The following is a 14,768-nucleotide window of genomic DNA, read 5'->3' as shown; positions in this document are numbered from 1 at the left end:
CGATTTTATCTTAAATGATTTTAAATTATATACATACACATTAATATATTCAATTAATTTCTGTAAAAAATACATTTAATTAATTTATATATGGTACTAAATAACAATTCTATATGATAAACTCAAAATGCGTACTCTTGAATATGAATACCAATCCCACACATACTATATTTATTACATGTCCACGCATGGGTGAATGGCACTCCTACACACCAACTTTACCAAAATCCTAATACTAAAGGTAGGTAAAGTTCCTAACCCCACACCAACTTTTTCACTCAATTATTTGGTGTAAGCTATGCAATTCGACATGTGTTAGTTGGCAACCAAAACCCCTTTTATGTGACTCAATCCAACAACCACACGTACCACCAACCCCCATAGCCAGTTCTCACAAAATCCCTCATTACACACATTGTCAAAAAAATTAAAAAAAAAAAACTCTCATTGCAAAGAGAGAAGCACTTTACAGAACAACGATCGAGTAACAAAGTTCACAACTTTGAGGAAAATTGAAATGGCTCAGGTGAGCAGAGTTCACAGTCTTGCTCAAAGCACTCAGATTTTGCATCATTCTTCCAACCCCAACAAACCCAAATCGCCAAACTCGGTTTCATTGAGGTCACGCCTTTGTGGGGCCTCTAAATCTCGGAGCCTGATACATAAAAATGGAAGCTTTATGGGAAATTGTAACGTGGGTAAAGGAGATTCCGGTGTGTTTAAGGTTTTTGCCTCGGTCGCCGCCGCAGAGAAGCCGTCGACGGCGCCGGAGATAGTTTTGGAACCCATCAAAGACATATCGGGTACCATCACATTGCCAGGGTCTAAATCTCTGTCCAATCGAATTTTGCTTCTTGCTGCTCTCTCTGAGGTGAAGTTTGTTTACTTATTTGTTTGTTTTTGGGGTTATGTGATTAGGAGTTGGAGTTTGATGTGTAGAGTGGATTTTTGGAAATTTGTTTTTCTGCATTCTTCAGTGAAAACGAGACATTTTTGTCCCATGAAGAAAATCGTCACGAAATTAAGTGGCTTATGATGTAAGATGAGGATAGAAATGTGTGTAGGTGATTTGAATGGGTAATATATTAAAAATCTAGATGGATTTGGACGTGTCTCTAACTATGGCTTGCAAAATACTTCTTAAAATCAAGTGAGAGTATACATAATCCCAATCACTAATGTGAAAATCAATGGTTGATATTCCAATACATTAATGATTTGGAGTGTGGTAATACATTTGGGATCTTATAAGTGTTTTTTAACCGGCTTTTAAGCCAGTTTGACCAAAATCAACTTGTTTGGTATGATGACTTATTTTAAGAGCTTATAGCTTATTTCCATAAGCTAATTGAAGTATCTTATAGCTCATCAGTGATTAGCTAATTTTTCTAGCTTATTCATTTTATATTAATCAGCTAGCTTATCGGTTAATCTTACCAAACACTTTTAATTCAATCAATTGACTTATAAGTTTCCTGCTAGTTTATAAGCTTTCAGCCAACTTATAAGCTAGTTTTACCAAACACACCCTTGTTATTTATATGTATGTAAATGTAAAAATGACGGTTGATTTTCTCAGCAATGTCTGAGATTATTTACTTTATTCTGTAAAGTGAGTTTCTTACTTTATAGGAGCTGGATCCATTAGGTGAGAGTGTGAGAGGATTAGAGGATCTGTATCTTGGATATACAATCAAAATCAACAGTCATGATTTGATTTGAGCAAAACAATCTTCGAGTCTTGATCATCCAAATATTAGCATTAGAAGATAAACCCATCCCCAAAACACAAGTTGGAATGGTGTTTCAAGTTTCTATTATTTTTACAACTTTTAATTACTTTATACATGCCTTGTTGGGCATAAATTATAAATTATTCTGTTATTTCATTTAGGGAACAACTGTTGTAGACAACTTGTTGTATAGTGAGGATATTCATTACATGCTTGGTGCATTGAGGACCCTTGGACTGCGTGTGGAAGATGATCAAACAACCAAACAAGCAATTGTGGAGGGCTGTGGGGGATTGTTTCCCACTGGGAGAGAATCTAAAGATGAAATCAATTTATTCCTTGGAAATGCTGGTACTGCAATGCGTCCTTTGACAGCAGCTGTGCTTGCTGCAGGTGGAAATGCAAGGTCTGTTTTTTCTTGTGTTTATTCATTATGATCTTTGAATTATTCCTCGTATAACTAATCACAATGGATTACGCATTTGTCCTCCATCCTGTTATAATCTAAAAATCTTGTCCAGATTAGTTACCCACTCTTCTTACAAGGAACCTTTAATTATGTATGTATTAAATTAACATGTAAATTTGTTTGTCAGAGTCTAGCATTTAGATAGAAATATATTGATTATATTCTGAGGAATGTGCCTGAGGGTCTTCCTCATGATCTACTGCAACCTCACCATGTTCTTTTTTTTATAATTAGATCTTCTATTATGATTGCCGGTTTGAGTTCTAAATAGGCCATTTTGATGTTCAAAATATTTCAGCTACATACTTGATGGAGTGCCCCGAATGAGAGAGAGACCAATTGGGGATTTGGTTTCTGGTCTTAAGCAGCTTGGTGCAGATGTTGATTGCATTCTTGGTACAAACTGTCCACCTGTTCGCGTAAATGGGAAGGGAGGACTTCCTGGGGGAAAGGTAATGTTTGGATTTCTTTTAGAATAAGGTGGACATATACATTCTGGGAGCAAAACTCTAGTTTAAGGAGCCTCCGCATCTCCTTTTCTTTAGAATAAGATACTAATGCTTTGTTTGGATGAGGAGTGATTTAGAAAGGAAAAAAAATAGGAAGGAATTAAATAGGAGTTATGAAATAGAGGAAAAATAGAATGGAAAAGTTATGTTGTTTGGATGGATAGAAATAAGAGGGAAGTGAGAAAATTTCTCTCTGCCTGTTTAGAAGAATGGAAAAGAGAGAAAAAAATATATGAATTATATAAATATTCTTGTGGGTCCTGTGAAAATAACATCTTTCCTTCCTATTTCTTCCCTCAAACAAACGTAGAAATTTAGTATTTTGTTGGGTTTTGGAGGGTAAGGGAGTTTTTTTCTTATTATTATTATTTTTATTTCTAATAAATATTCTCTAATTTGATAAATTTTTTCAAACGAAAGAAATAAAAGATAAACTTAATTTCCTATTCTTTTATTTATTTATAAATGTAATTTTCTTAACTTTGAAGTAAAATATTTGTCCTCTCTCCCCTTTCCCTTGAAAAATTCACTTGCAAGTTCCAAATATACCGTGGTTGAATTATATTTTGTAAGGACCATTGTTTGGCAACTCTTCCTTTTCAAAGGTTATCTGTCACCTTTATTATAGCCTTTGTACTCTTCACGAGTCTATTGTGCATTGAGTGATAGACTTTGGTTTGAAAAGAAATGTTTACTTATATTAATTTATTACCTACATACTCATTCTTAAACTTTATATACATATCATACTTGTTTTAAAAGAACACTATATTTTCTTTTAATTACGCCTTCCCCTCCTTATTCTCTCCAAAGGAAATTTTGTAGTCAGTGTTGTTTGATCTATTGTGAATCTTATTATCCTATTTAACATGCAGGTGAAACTGTCTGGATCAGTTAGCAGTCAATACCTGACTGCTTTGCTTATGGCAGCTCCTTTAGCTCTTGGTGATGTTGAAATTGAGATTGTTGATAAACTGATTTCTGTTCCATATGTTGAAATGACTCTGAAGTTGATGGAGCGCTTTGGGGTTTCTGTTGAGCACAGTGGTAATTGGGATAGATTCTTGGTCCATGGAGGCCAAAAGTACAAGTAGGTTTCTACGTAATGGTTATGGTGTTGTTGCATCACTTTTTAGCATTCAAAATGCAATGAAATTAAAATGTTTCCTATCAGGTCTCCTGGCAATGCTTTTGTTGAGGGTGATGCTTCAAGTGCCAGTTACTTCCTAGCTGGTGCAGCAGTTACTGGTGGGACTATCACTGTTAAAGGCTGTGGCACAAGCAGTTTACAGGTATTCATGCTTGACTCTATTTTCTGTTATCTTGTGCACTTAAACATGAATTAGAGTGAGGCTGAACAATAATAACACTCTCAAAGCTTAGTTTTAGAAGAATTATGAATCTTAGATTTTAATTGGGAATAATGAGGACAATAACAAGTTACAAGGCTTGCAGAATTAAAGGTATGCTTGGGAGAGGGATTTAGAGGGAAAGGGAAAGGAGGTCAAAATTTTCATTTATAAATTATTTCTAATAAATATTCTCTAATTTGATAATTTTTAAAAAATAAAAGTAACAAACTGATAGATTAGCATAAGTTTAATGTCCTAATCTTTTATTTATTTCAATAAATATCATATAAAATTTCTTAATTTTAAAATAAAGAATGTCTTCCCTTCCCTTTCTCTCTAAAATCCACTCCCTAGCATACCCTTCTGCTACTGGCCAAGAAATATTTTACCTACTGGATGCTACTTGTGTTATTGTTAAGCAAAGAGATTGTCCTTTGCCAGAGGATGAGAACCCGACACCTTTTATCAATGTGATGTGAGAACATGTCCAAAACATTTTTTCCTTGGTCATTGTTAGGCTCGCAAGTCATGTTTACAAAAGAAGGGTAAAATAACTGAATGGTTTTGTGCAGTAAAATACTGGGGAGGTTAGGCGAGAATCATGCAGTGGGGCCCAAAGAAGAGAGAGAAATTGGATATATATAGAGGAAGGATAACCGAATGAAGGGGGGCTGATTCTGAGAGGTTTTGGGTGGTGATTTTGAGGAGAGGTTGGCTCTTTGTTATCTGGTGTTTGCTTTCTAGTTTTACTTGCATAGTTGTTATTGCATACTTTTTAGGAGATTATCTCCCTCCATAGCCATTGTTTTCTGTTTCTCTGTTGGATTTCTTATATTCCACTGTATATAGAGGAATTTTCCTCTGATCATATATAAATATCAGTATTAGTTCAACCACTTTTCTTATTTGATACCGTGGTTCCTAAAAGTTATCTGTAAGATTAGATTGATTGGGGGTAAATATGATTGACATGATGCTTGCAATTATAAACTTAAATCTTTTCACTTCATTTAATTTTGAACATAATAGGGTTTTGGCTTTCCTTTTGCCTTTGTTCATGAGTTTACTTGTAGCCTTTCTTTTAAAAGAAATTGGAGCAGGTTCATAATCTATAGGTTTATCTGAATATGTATGTATTGTCCTGTTATCTTTCTTTAGGGCCTCTCTCTTGTCTTCCCTCATTACCTTATCATTATCTTGTTTATTTTTGAAAACTTAATTTTCCTTTTTTTAACCTATAGTACTTTCCAAATAAGTAGGAGGAAATGTTTCAAATACTCCCCAGAACTGCTTCAGCGGAAAAAGTTCAAGCTAGAAAAAGCAAGCAGAAGCTAAAGAAGTATATCATATTGTGAAGTGTAGTCTTAATTGATTAATTATCAAATTGTATTGTTTTGCAATACTAAATTAGAACTGGGTTGGTTAGTTTATATGATTATTAAGAAGTGGTTGATGGTGTGAATAATTACTGATATGTGAAGACTATGGCCAGCCCAAGTAAATTTTACTATTTTTTTTTTAATTTATGCTTATGTTTAAATTTTTCCTTCTTTTAAAGGGAGATGTAAAATTTGCTGAAGTCCTTGAAAAGATGGGAGCTAAAGTTACATGGACAGAGACCAGTGTCACTGTTACTGGACCACCACGAGATTCTTCTGGTCGAAAAGTCTTACAAGGCGTTGATGTCAACATGAACAAGATGCCAGATGTTGCCATGACACTTGCTGTTGTTGCACTATTTGCTAATGGTCCCACTGCTATAAGAGATGGTATGATTTAGCTGTTTATTTGTGCTCAAGAGCTTGTTTTCACTCATTTTTTTGTTATTGTGTGATTAATGAAATTATTATAATTACACTTATATTAAAATTGGGCCACTAACCATGTGAAATCTTTGAATTTTTAGCTTAAAAACTTCTTTTGTGGATGCCTTTTCTTTTTCTATGGAGTGTGGTGTGGGGACATCTATGTTGTTCCTTTAAACTGTTTCATAGTTGTACAACCTGGAGCACTTAGTCTGTGGGATGGTCCTGCCCTTACTCATGACAGTTTTTTCCAGCAAACTGGTTAAACTTGTGTGACCTTTTGACCCACCCAGATTGGATTGAATCCCCACATTTTTAAATAAAATTTCAAAAGGCTACTTGTAAGATTTCAACATTGTATTTTAATGACCCTTGTTTGAAGTGCATTATGCTATCACCTCTTAAGTTATGTTCTTGTTTTTTTAATTTATATTATTATCCAATGATCCGATCTTCAAAAATGATGCTGGAATTATCAAAGCTAGTTTGGCTACATCATATAACACCTTTTATTTATATATTATTTTCCCCCATTATATAATTATATGTATTTTTTCCATACAATATTCTGAATTTGTTTTTTATTTGTCTGGATTTTTTTTTTGGTTTGGATGCTATTTTTCAATGACTTAGCCTTAGTATTTTCTGGTGTGGGTTACACAACTGTGCCTTGCTTGATTTTTGAATGCTTAATTAGTATTTTTCTTAATCATGAAAGGCACCAGAGTGCATATTGCACATGGTTCTTTTATGGCATCTTAAATATGTTAGAACATGAGATTATGGTACAAAACCAGTTATGTATCTTCATCTAATAGCTTAAGCTTTGGGGATAGTTGGATGATGATGTGGTAGTAGAGTTTCTATGATAGGTGGGCTTTGAGTTCAATCCTTGCTGCTCCCAGTTCTTCCAGTAAAATTCATTTTGGCCTACTTCAAATAAACAGTTGAATTAAAGTATAAGGTAGGTGGGCCTGTGCATATTCACATTTCAGGCTCGGGGAGGGGTGGGGGGTGGGGGCATGTGTGGAATATATAATAGAATCATTCATGGGGTTCACCTATCAACTCAAGTTTTTGTGATAGTTGTATCGTATCAGAGTGTCTAAACTAGACATGATCTTTCTATGGAGGGAAATTTAACCTAAGGAACTTGGATGTTTCTTGTTTTGTGTTTCTTTTTCTTTTTTTAATCTTTCTAATAATTGAAAGGTTTTAGTTGTACCCAAAAAGGGAGCAGAAATAAGGGGTTAGCTTTTCTCTTGTAAGCATGAATTAGGTGCATTTTATGCCATTCCTTAAGTTCTTATACATTTGAACTATCTACTATATCCTGTAGCAAACTTGTTTTCTGTTCAGACACCCATTTACTCTTTATTTCTTCTATCTTTCAGTGGCAAGTTGGAGAGTTAAAGAGACAGAGAGGATGATAGCAATCTGCACAGAACTCAGAAAGGTGAGTTTCTTGCTGCTTCCTTTATGATTTCTATGTTACTGGACTTTTTACAGCTCACTGACTTGCCGTCTTGACATTTCAGCTGGGAGCGACGGTTGAAGAAGGTCCTGATTACTGTGTGATTACTCCACCTGAGAAATTGAATGTCACAGCTATAGACACATATGATGACCATAGAATGGCCATGTCATTCTCTCTTGCTGCTTGTGGGGATGTTCCAGTAACCATCAAGGATCCTGGCTGCACCAGGAAGACATTTCCTGATTACTTTGAAGTCCTTGAGAGGTTCACCAAGCATTGAACATTCTTGTACATTCAGTAGATAAGAGAGAGATAAAATACTCACAAAGTAGTGAGTATGTGGCTTGTTTTAGTTTCTAAACATTCCCTTGTAAGGACTTGAGATAATTTGTATTGTTGAAAAGAGCTATCGGTTTTGTTGTATCAAAGTAATTTAATTTTCAATAGTATACCGACTTGGCTCTGTTACTCTATAAGTGGTGGTGTACGTTTCATATTTGCATTTGATTCCATATCTATTGAGATGGGACCTTGCCTTTTTTTGTTTATTATTTAAGTCAAACATGGCAGATAATATGTGAACAGAAAAGAGTCTAGCTAGCAAATGGGGCAGTGATTGAAAAATGTATGACCATGGCCTTAGGGACCAAATGGTCCTATGCCACAGTCCCACTTGAGAGTCTTGGTCCTTGATGATGTCCTTTTTTTTTTTTTTATTAAAAATTTTCTTTCATTTTTTTGACAATAAAGAAAGTTCATATTCTTGGCAATTGCAAGTTAAATCAAATGTGAAAGTCACATGAAATTTGCCACAGGCTTCATTGTTCATATGCTTTATTCATTGAGGCCAAGAATTTTGACTATTATAAATGCTGTGCGGCAAAGACTGCATAGATGTATAAATTATTGCATATCTTACGGTGACTGGTGAGGTTCATTGCTCCGATCCACTTGGCCAATTACTAAATGCATGTATATATTATTGCATATCTATGGAAATTTCTTTGTAATACCAGAGTGGGGATATTTTACTAAATGCATGTGACATGTACTAAATATTTTACAATACAGTCTGGTTTAATAATAAAATATGTAGAATGTCCAGCTTATGTTAATTCTTTTAATTCATGGAAAATGATGATATAAAGATTAACAGAAGGAAAACCATAATGGAGGTGCATTTTTCTCTTTTTTTAATGCTGTTTAATATCAGATTGCACATGGGAAAGGGTACTGGCTCATGTGGGATATTGATTTTTGTCCCTTACCTAAAAAGAGAGAAAGAGAAAACAACTAATTAAAAAGAGTACCACCACCACCACCCTTTTCGCTTTTAAATTTTGTTCTGTTTTCACTACCCTTTCATGTGTTGTTTGTTGGCTTCTGATAGTGACGATTACGATATTATGTTGAGAAATAAGTGCCAAGAAAATTCTAGAGATTGAAATTTAAGCTTTTGAAACTCTTCAACAACGAACTAACACTTCAATCCTTAGACTCGGCCTCTAGATCCCAAAAGAAGGTGATGTTTAGACACATTATTATATATAATACACATATATAACATGATTTATATTATATTAACGAGTGATGCACGAGGATGGTGGTGACACTAGATGGTCAAAACAAAAGTGCAATTTATTTTTTTCTTAAGAATTACTCTATCCTTGGAATACTAGTCTTAAAACCTGAAAGACCTTGTGAACAAAGCAATCTTGTCCTGATCCTGTGATTGTTCCACACTAGTCCTTGCGTGTACATGAGCACATGATACTTTGCTGCCCTAACATAAATTGTACCATAAGGATTCTTTGGAAGATGCTTTTGCCTTCATTTTCAAGTTTGTTTACACTTTCAAATTGCTCTTTCAATGCACTCTCTTTCCTTTCTGGGACCCCTCTATTTAGCACGCGCGCACACAAAAACAAGTAGACAATAATATTACATTGGTTCCATTAAATTGTAATTACATATAGTACATTCTTTGTGAGTTTCATTGAATTTATATTTACAGAGTTATGTAGAGCCTTGTCATTAACATGATCTGATGTCAGGATTGTTTCATGCTTTGATTGTACGTTTTTTTGTATTATTGTAAAGTGCTTATTTTAAAATTTGTCTGGGATTGCCATGATCTTTATTCTTTAGGGAACACTGTACAGAAGAGAAAGACAAGGATATTACTAATACTAGTAGATTCCACAAATTCAACCATAACTACTTAACTATTACACATTAAGCATGGTAAGAAAAGGGGGGAGAAAAGTAAGAATCAAAATATATAGGATTGAACTTTTTCCTTGTATTGAATGGCAATGCTTTAAAATGGGCTTCAACTTCTAAGAAGAGATATGTCATAGAAATTAAGGAATTTTACTTTATAATAGTACATTACTGAGCCTTATAAGTGACCTATTGACGTAGTAGAATTCGATGTAAAGGGAAATCAATAGGTCTCTTGACGGAAAAGTTAAATCAAAGTATCATATACACTTCATGGCCAGCGTTTACTTTAATTATAAGAAATGCATGTAATTAATGGGCAAATGAATTATTTGAAACCAACTAAGTGAAAATAATTTTCCTCCAAAACCACTCAAGCCCGCATTAAAAACAAATAAACTAATGCATATAATTAAGTAAATCTAACCAACCATGTTTTTTTTCCATCTTCTAGTGCATATATATCGTATTAATATGGTACTATGAATTTAGATAAATTTTTTTTTTTGGAAAGGAATTTAGATAGTTTTGACTGTTAAATTTAGGAGGGTTGTTTTACTATCTCTTACTCAATTACTTTATTTAAGGCACATTTTAGTAAGATTTTCAGCCCAAATTAGTAAAAAGGAGTTGCGGTTTGACTCTCTAAAAACTTAATTGAGATTTCTAATTTCAGAAATCAATAATTGCGGTCTTAAACTCTATAATTAAACCTTTTAACTCCAATCTTTTTTTTCAATTCTCTGAATTAAAACGATCAAAATTCAAACTGACAGGAATCTCACACGCCTTCCCACGGTAGAGAATAGGGAGTCCCTTTATAGCAAAAGGCCTCTAAATCTCCTCCATTGCATTTTCACATTCAACAAACCACCCATTATTATGTTCCCTTAATAAATTTCACACTGAAAAACCCTCCTCCCCATAACCAAAAGGAAGTTTCCTCCACACAAAAAATATCCTCAAACTATGAGCTTCTATAAATCTACTTAAAAAAAACCCCAAAATCCAAGGATCTCCAGCCAATCAAATCACCATGTTGCATCTTTTACTACCCACCCACTTGCATTGCATTTCTTCAATGAAAACCTTTTGTTCTTTCTGAGACAAAGGGAGAAGACACTTCACAACATAAATACAATTATCATTCTTAATCCCAAACCCCATCTTCTTCTTCTTCATTCACATTTTCTCAGAATGTCCCAAATCCCTACCCCACTCTCTCTCCATGATGCAATTATCATTCTTTAAATCTTGAAACCTTTTTCCCTGTAAAACTATAAACCCAAAAGAGGGCCAGCACCTCCAACCCATTCCTCCAAGAAACAAGAAGATTCCCACGCACAAATATTTCCTTTTCTTTTTATTTTAAAGGAAAAAAAAAAAAAACAACAACTCACCAAGCCTCCCTTTTTATTTTTTCCTGTTCTCTCCATCACTTTCCCCATCTCACAAACAAACAGAACCATATCAAACCAAACCACCATTATAACACTCACGAGTAAACCCTAGACACTCAACAATTTGGGGGAACCTCGAACCCAATCCCAGAAACCGAAATCGGCCTCGCAATTCGACGAAACCGAGGAAGAGAAATCGTGGGCACCCTTCAAAATCCGACATTTCCCCGAGAAAATGTCCCAGCTGAAGCAAATGTCGCACATAGACAGTGCCCCTTCGACCCCAGGGAAGTTCAAGATGGAGAAAGCCTCGTACTTCAACCGCGTGCGGTGGCACATGTCGCTGGCGAAGCTCGCCGTGTGGTCCTTCGTCTTCTTGGCCGCAATCTTGATCTTCTTTTTCCGGTCTCCGGCGTCGTCTCCGGCGGCGGCGGACCTCTCTCGGCGGTCCCTGAGGAACTACAACTGGGGCGGTCCCGTCTGGGAGAAACGGGTCCGAGCATCCGCCCAGATCCGTTCCCGAAACGGGTACGCCGTGTTGGTCACCGGAGCCGCCGGCTTCGTCGGCACCCATGTCTCGGCGGCGTTAAAGCGCCGCGGTGACGGGGTGCTGGGAATTGACAATTTCAATGACTATTACGACCCTTCGCTGAAGCGTGCACGCCAGTCACTTCTAGAGCGCACTGGCGTGTACGTGGTGGAGGGTGATATCAATGATGAAGCACTCTTGAGAAAGCTTTTCGAGGTTGTGCCTTTCACTCATGTGATGCACTTGGCTGCTCAGGCTGGTGTGAGGTATGCTATGGAGAATCCTGGATCTTATGTGCATAGTAACATTGCTGGTTTTGTGAATTTGCTTGAGGTTTGTAAGAGTGTGAATCCCCAACCTGCTATTGTTTGGGCCTCTAGTAGCTCAGTTTATGGACTTAACACTAAGGTTCCATTTTCTGAGAGGGATAGGACTGATCAGCCTGCTAGTTTGTATGCTGCCACTAAGAAGGCTGGTGAGGAGATTGCTCACACTTATAACCATATATATGGCCTTTCATTGACTGGATTGAGATTCTTCACTGTTTATGGCCCTTGGGGTAGGCCTGATATGGCTTACTTCTTCTTCACTAGGGATATTTTGAAGGGGAAGGCCATCTCCATATTTGAGGCTGCCAATCATGGCACTGTTGCAAGGGATTTTACTTACATTGATGATATTGTGAGGGGATGCTTGGGGGCTTTGGATACGGCAGAGAAGAGCACAGGGAGTGGAGGGAAGAAGAGGGGGCCGGCGCAGTTGAGGGTGTTCAATTTGGGGAATACTTCGCCCGTGCCGGTTAGCGATCTGGTGAGCATTTTGGAGAGGCTGTTGAAGGTTAAGGCCAAGAGGAACATAATGAAGTTGCCACGGAATGGGGATGTGCAGTTTACTCATGCCAATATTAGCTATGCGCAGAGGGAGCTTGGGTACAAGCCCACCACGGATCTGCAGAGTGGTTTGAAGAAATTCGTGCGGTGGTACCTGAATTACTATTCTGGCGGGAAGAAGGCTGTTGAGTGACTGATTCTTTTAATCATGTGATGCGATATTGTCTTTGAATTCTTGTTCATTATGATTCTTGTGATTGTTCCTTAGCATTTCTCTGTGTTCGTTGTACGATCACCGTGTTTCATGTGTCAAGGATGATGCCATATTAGGAGGAAAAGTAGGAACGTTGTTTCCTGCACTGAGGAAGTTTTGTTGTTGGTGGAGATTAATGCCTAGGCACCGATTTGCTGTGTCCAAGAAAACCAAATACATCATATTCTCTTTTATTTTTTTTCTTTTCTGAATGTAATTGCTGTAGTTTTAGAAATGTAGCATTCATGACTGATAGAGCATATGCTGATTGGTGGCAGTGTATAATAATTGTTAAGAGAATTTAGTAAAATCACAATAGTTTGATTTCCAGTTTTCGGACTGAATGAATCAATAAGACATGTATTTTATTTTCTTATGTAATTTTTCACCTATAAATGGACTCCTGTATTAATAATTCTTGCACAGTTCTGCTACTTTTTTTTTTTTTTTTTTGTTGCTATTGCTAACATTTTTGTGGTTTCTCTGTGGCATCAGGCTTCAGGCACCAGGCACCCTCTCTCCTGGAAAAGCCAGCATTCTTGTATGTGTTTATATTTGAAAGTTCTTGAATGTTGTTGTAGATACTTGATTTTATTGTCAGATTAATTATTTGTTACCATTTGAAAGGATTAGTTTTTCAAATAATTTTTTGAATTAACTTGCAATTTCATGGTATTTTGGTCTCTTGTTATCTAATATTCTTGATACATTTTTCATAGCCATTTTTTTGTTCTGCTTCTGTCACAATGTTTTTGTCCAACAATAACAGTTCTATGTGAGTATGTGTAATGTCTTTCTGTTAAGAACAATGTGTTCTATTCCTTCTGTTAAGGACAATGTGTTCTATTCCTTTTAGTTTCCTTCTGAATTTCTTTTCGTTTCCTTTATGCATAGATTTTGAAGTTCTCCCCCTTTTTTGATAAAGATTCTACGGAGTTTAACCTGAGAGATTATTTTGGTATGAGTTGTTGCTTCCAATCACCTTTACCTTTATTTACATTTATCTGTGATGAACTTGACATTTATACGAATACAAGTAATGAAGACCTTTTGGTAAAAGCAATGAGGTTCCTACTTTCTACATATTTTTTTAAGCATGTCAATGTCTTCCTAAATAGGTGACCAATTCTGAATATTTAATAGTCATCACGATTCAGTACGTCTAGTAGGAAGTAGGAACATACATGTTATCAATTGTTGTTTGGAAATATTAATCAGTCAGACCCGTCTTCACTGTCCGAACTTCCTATCACATTAGTCTTTTAGAAGTATTTATCACTAGAATGCTCATAATAATCCTTACAATCAGTTGAAATCAAAATATAATTGTACCTATGAAATCTCTAGTTCTTGTTAGGTCCTGAATAGTTTTTGGTGAATCGTATATTAGAAATCATGGACAGACTTCAACTGCCAGAATGTCTGACCAAAATGATAAATTACATATGATTGGAATGTTCATGAGTTTAGCTATAGAAATTCATAATGCTTACACAGAAAATCGTAGTGAAGAGAGAAATTATTACTCGATTGCTTCTTATAGTGTTTTAAGCATAGAGGCCTAGAAAACTAGAAAGAAATAATTAGTTAACGCGAGGTTTCAATGGCTTTAATACTGAATATAAAGTATATGGTTGTGAACTCAGGATTCTAAAGTCTAAAAAGTATTTAGAATATGTGCGAAGCTTAAACAAAAAAAGATTCAAATCTGAATGTTTTTAAGGTTTAAGCTTGTTTTTAACGTGGTGTTGAATCGAATTAGTAAATGAAGTCCATTTGCATGTAGCTTATATTATTACTTGCACAGTGTCAGAACAAGATTTCGAAATGTTTGGAAGTATGATATACAGACTAGTAGATTCAAAACAGGGTTCATAAAAGTCACATCAACAATGACTTTTGAATGTTGACAATATAAAACTTTTATACTAACAAATTACTAATACATAATCATTGAACTCAAAAGGAGTACAAGTATTTAGAATTATTCAAAACCAACAAAAGAACTGTGAAATCAGAGTAATATAAACTTGTGGCATTTCATTACACGAGCAAGTTTTCATAATATTTTGTTCTAATCACTGTTGTATAACTTGTATTCTACTGAATGCTCAAGTGTTACTTTTAATGAATCCCTATTTTTATTTGCGGCTAACACACCATTTACCAGACTATATAAGTTGGATTT

The 14,768-nt window shown here is 35.6% G+C and overlaps 2 protein-coding genes across 2 annotated transcripts; both read left to right on the top strand.

Annotated features, from left to right (window-relative positions):
• Window positions 1-233: 233 nt before the first annotated feature.
• LOC109794553 (RNA 3'-terminal phosphate cyclase/enolpyruvate transferase, alpha/beta) lies at window positions 234-7,893 on the top strand. The gene is made up of 8 exons (XM_020354024.3): window positions 234-871; window positions 1,895-2,139; window positions 2,501-2,654; window positions 3,587-3,801; window positions 3,886-4,003; window positions 5,622-5,832; window positions 7,263-7,324; window positions 7,407-7,893. The coding sequence occupies exons 1-8, from the start codon at window positions 518-520 to the stop codon at window positions 7,623-7,625; spliced, it is 1,578 nt and encodes a 525-aa protein (XP_020209613.1). The 5' UTR covers window positions 234-517; the 3' UTR covers window positions 7,626-7,893.
• Window positions 7,894-10,362: 2,469 nt separating this feature from the next.
• LOC109800184 (UDP-glucuronate 4-epimerase 3) lies at window positions 10,363-13,005 on the top strand. Its single transcript, XM_020360925.3, has one exon. It carries the CDS (start codon window positions 11,204-11,206, stop codon window positions 12,518-12,520), a length of 1,317 nt encoding a protein of 438 aa, XP_020216514.1. The 5' UTR covers window positions 10,363-11,203; the 3' UTR covers window positions 12,521-13,005.
• Window positions 13,006-14,768: the final 1,763 nt, after the last annotated feature.

Source organism: Cajanus cajan, chromosome 3, assembly GCF_000230855.2.
Source record: "Cajanus cajan strain Asha chromosome 3, NIPB_CcT2T_4, whole genome shotgun sequence".
Classification (NCBI taxonomy): domain Eukaryota; kingdom Viridiplantae; phylum Streptophyta; class Magnoliopsida; order Fabales; family Fabaceae; genus Cajanus; species Cajanus cajan.
The sequence above is the reverse complement of the archived record's forward strand: the minus strand, read 5'-3'. Positions and strand labels throughout refer to the sequence as shown.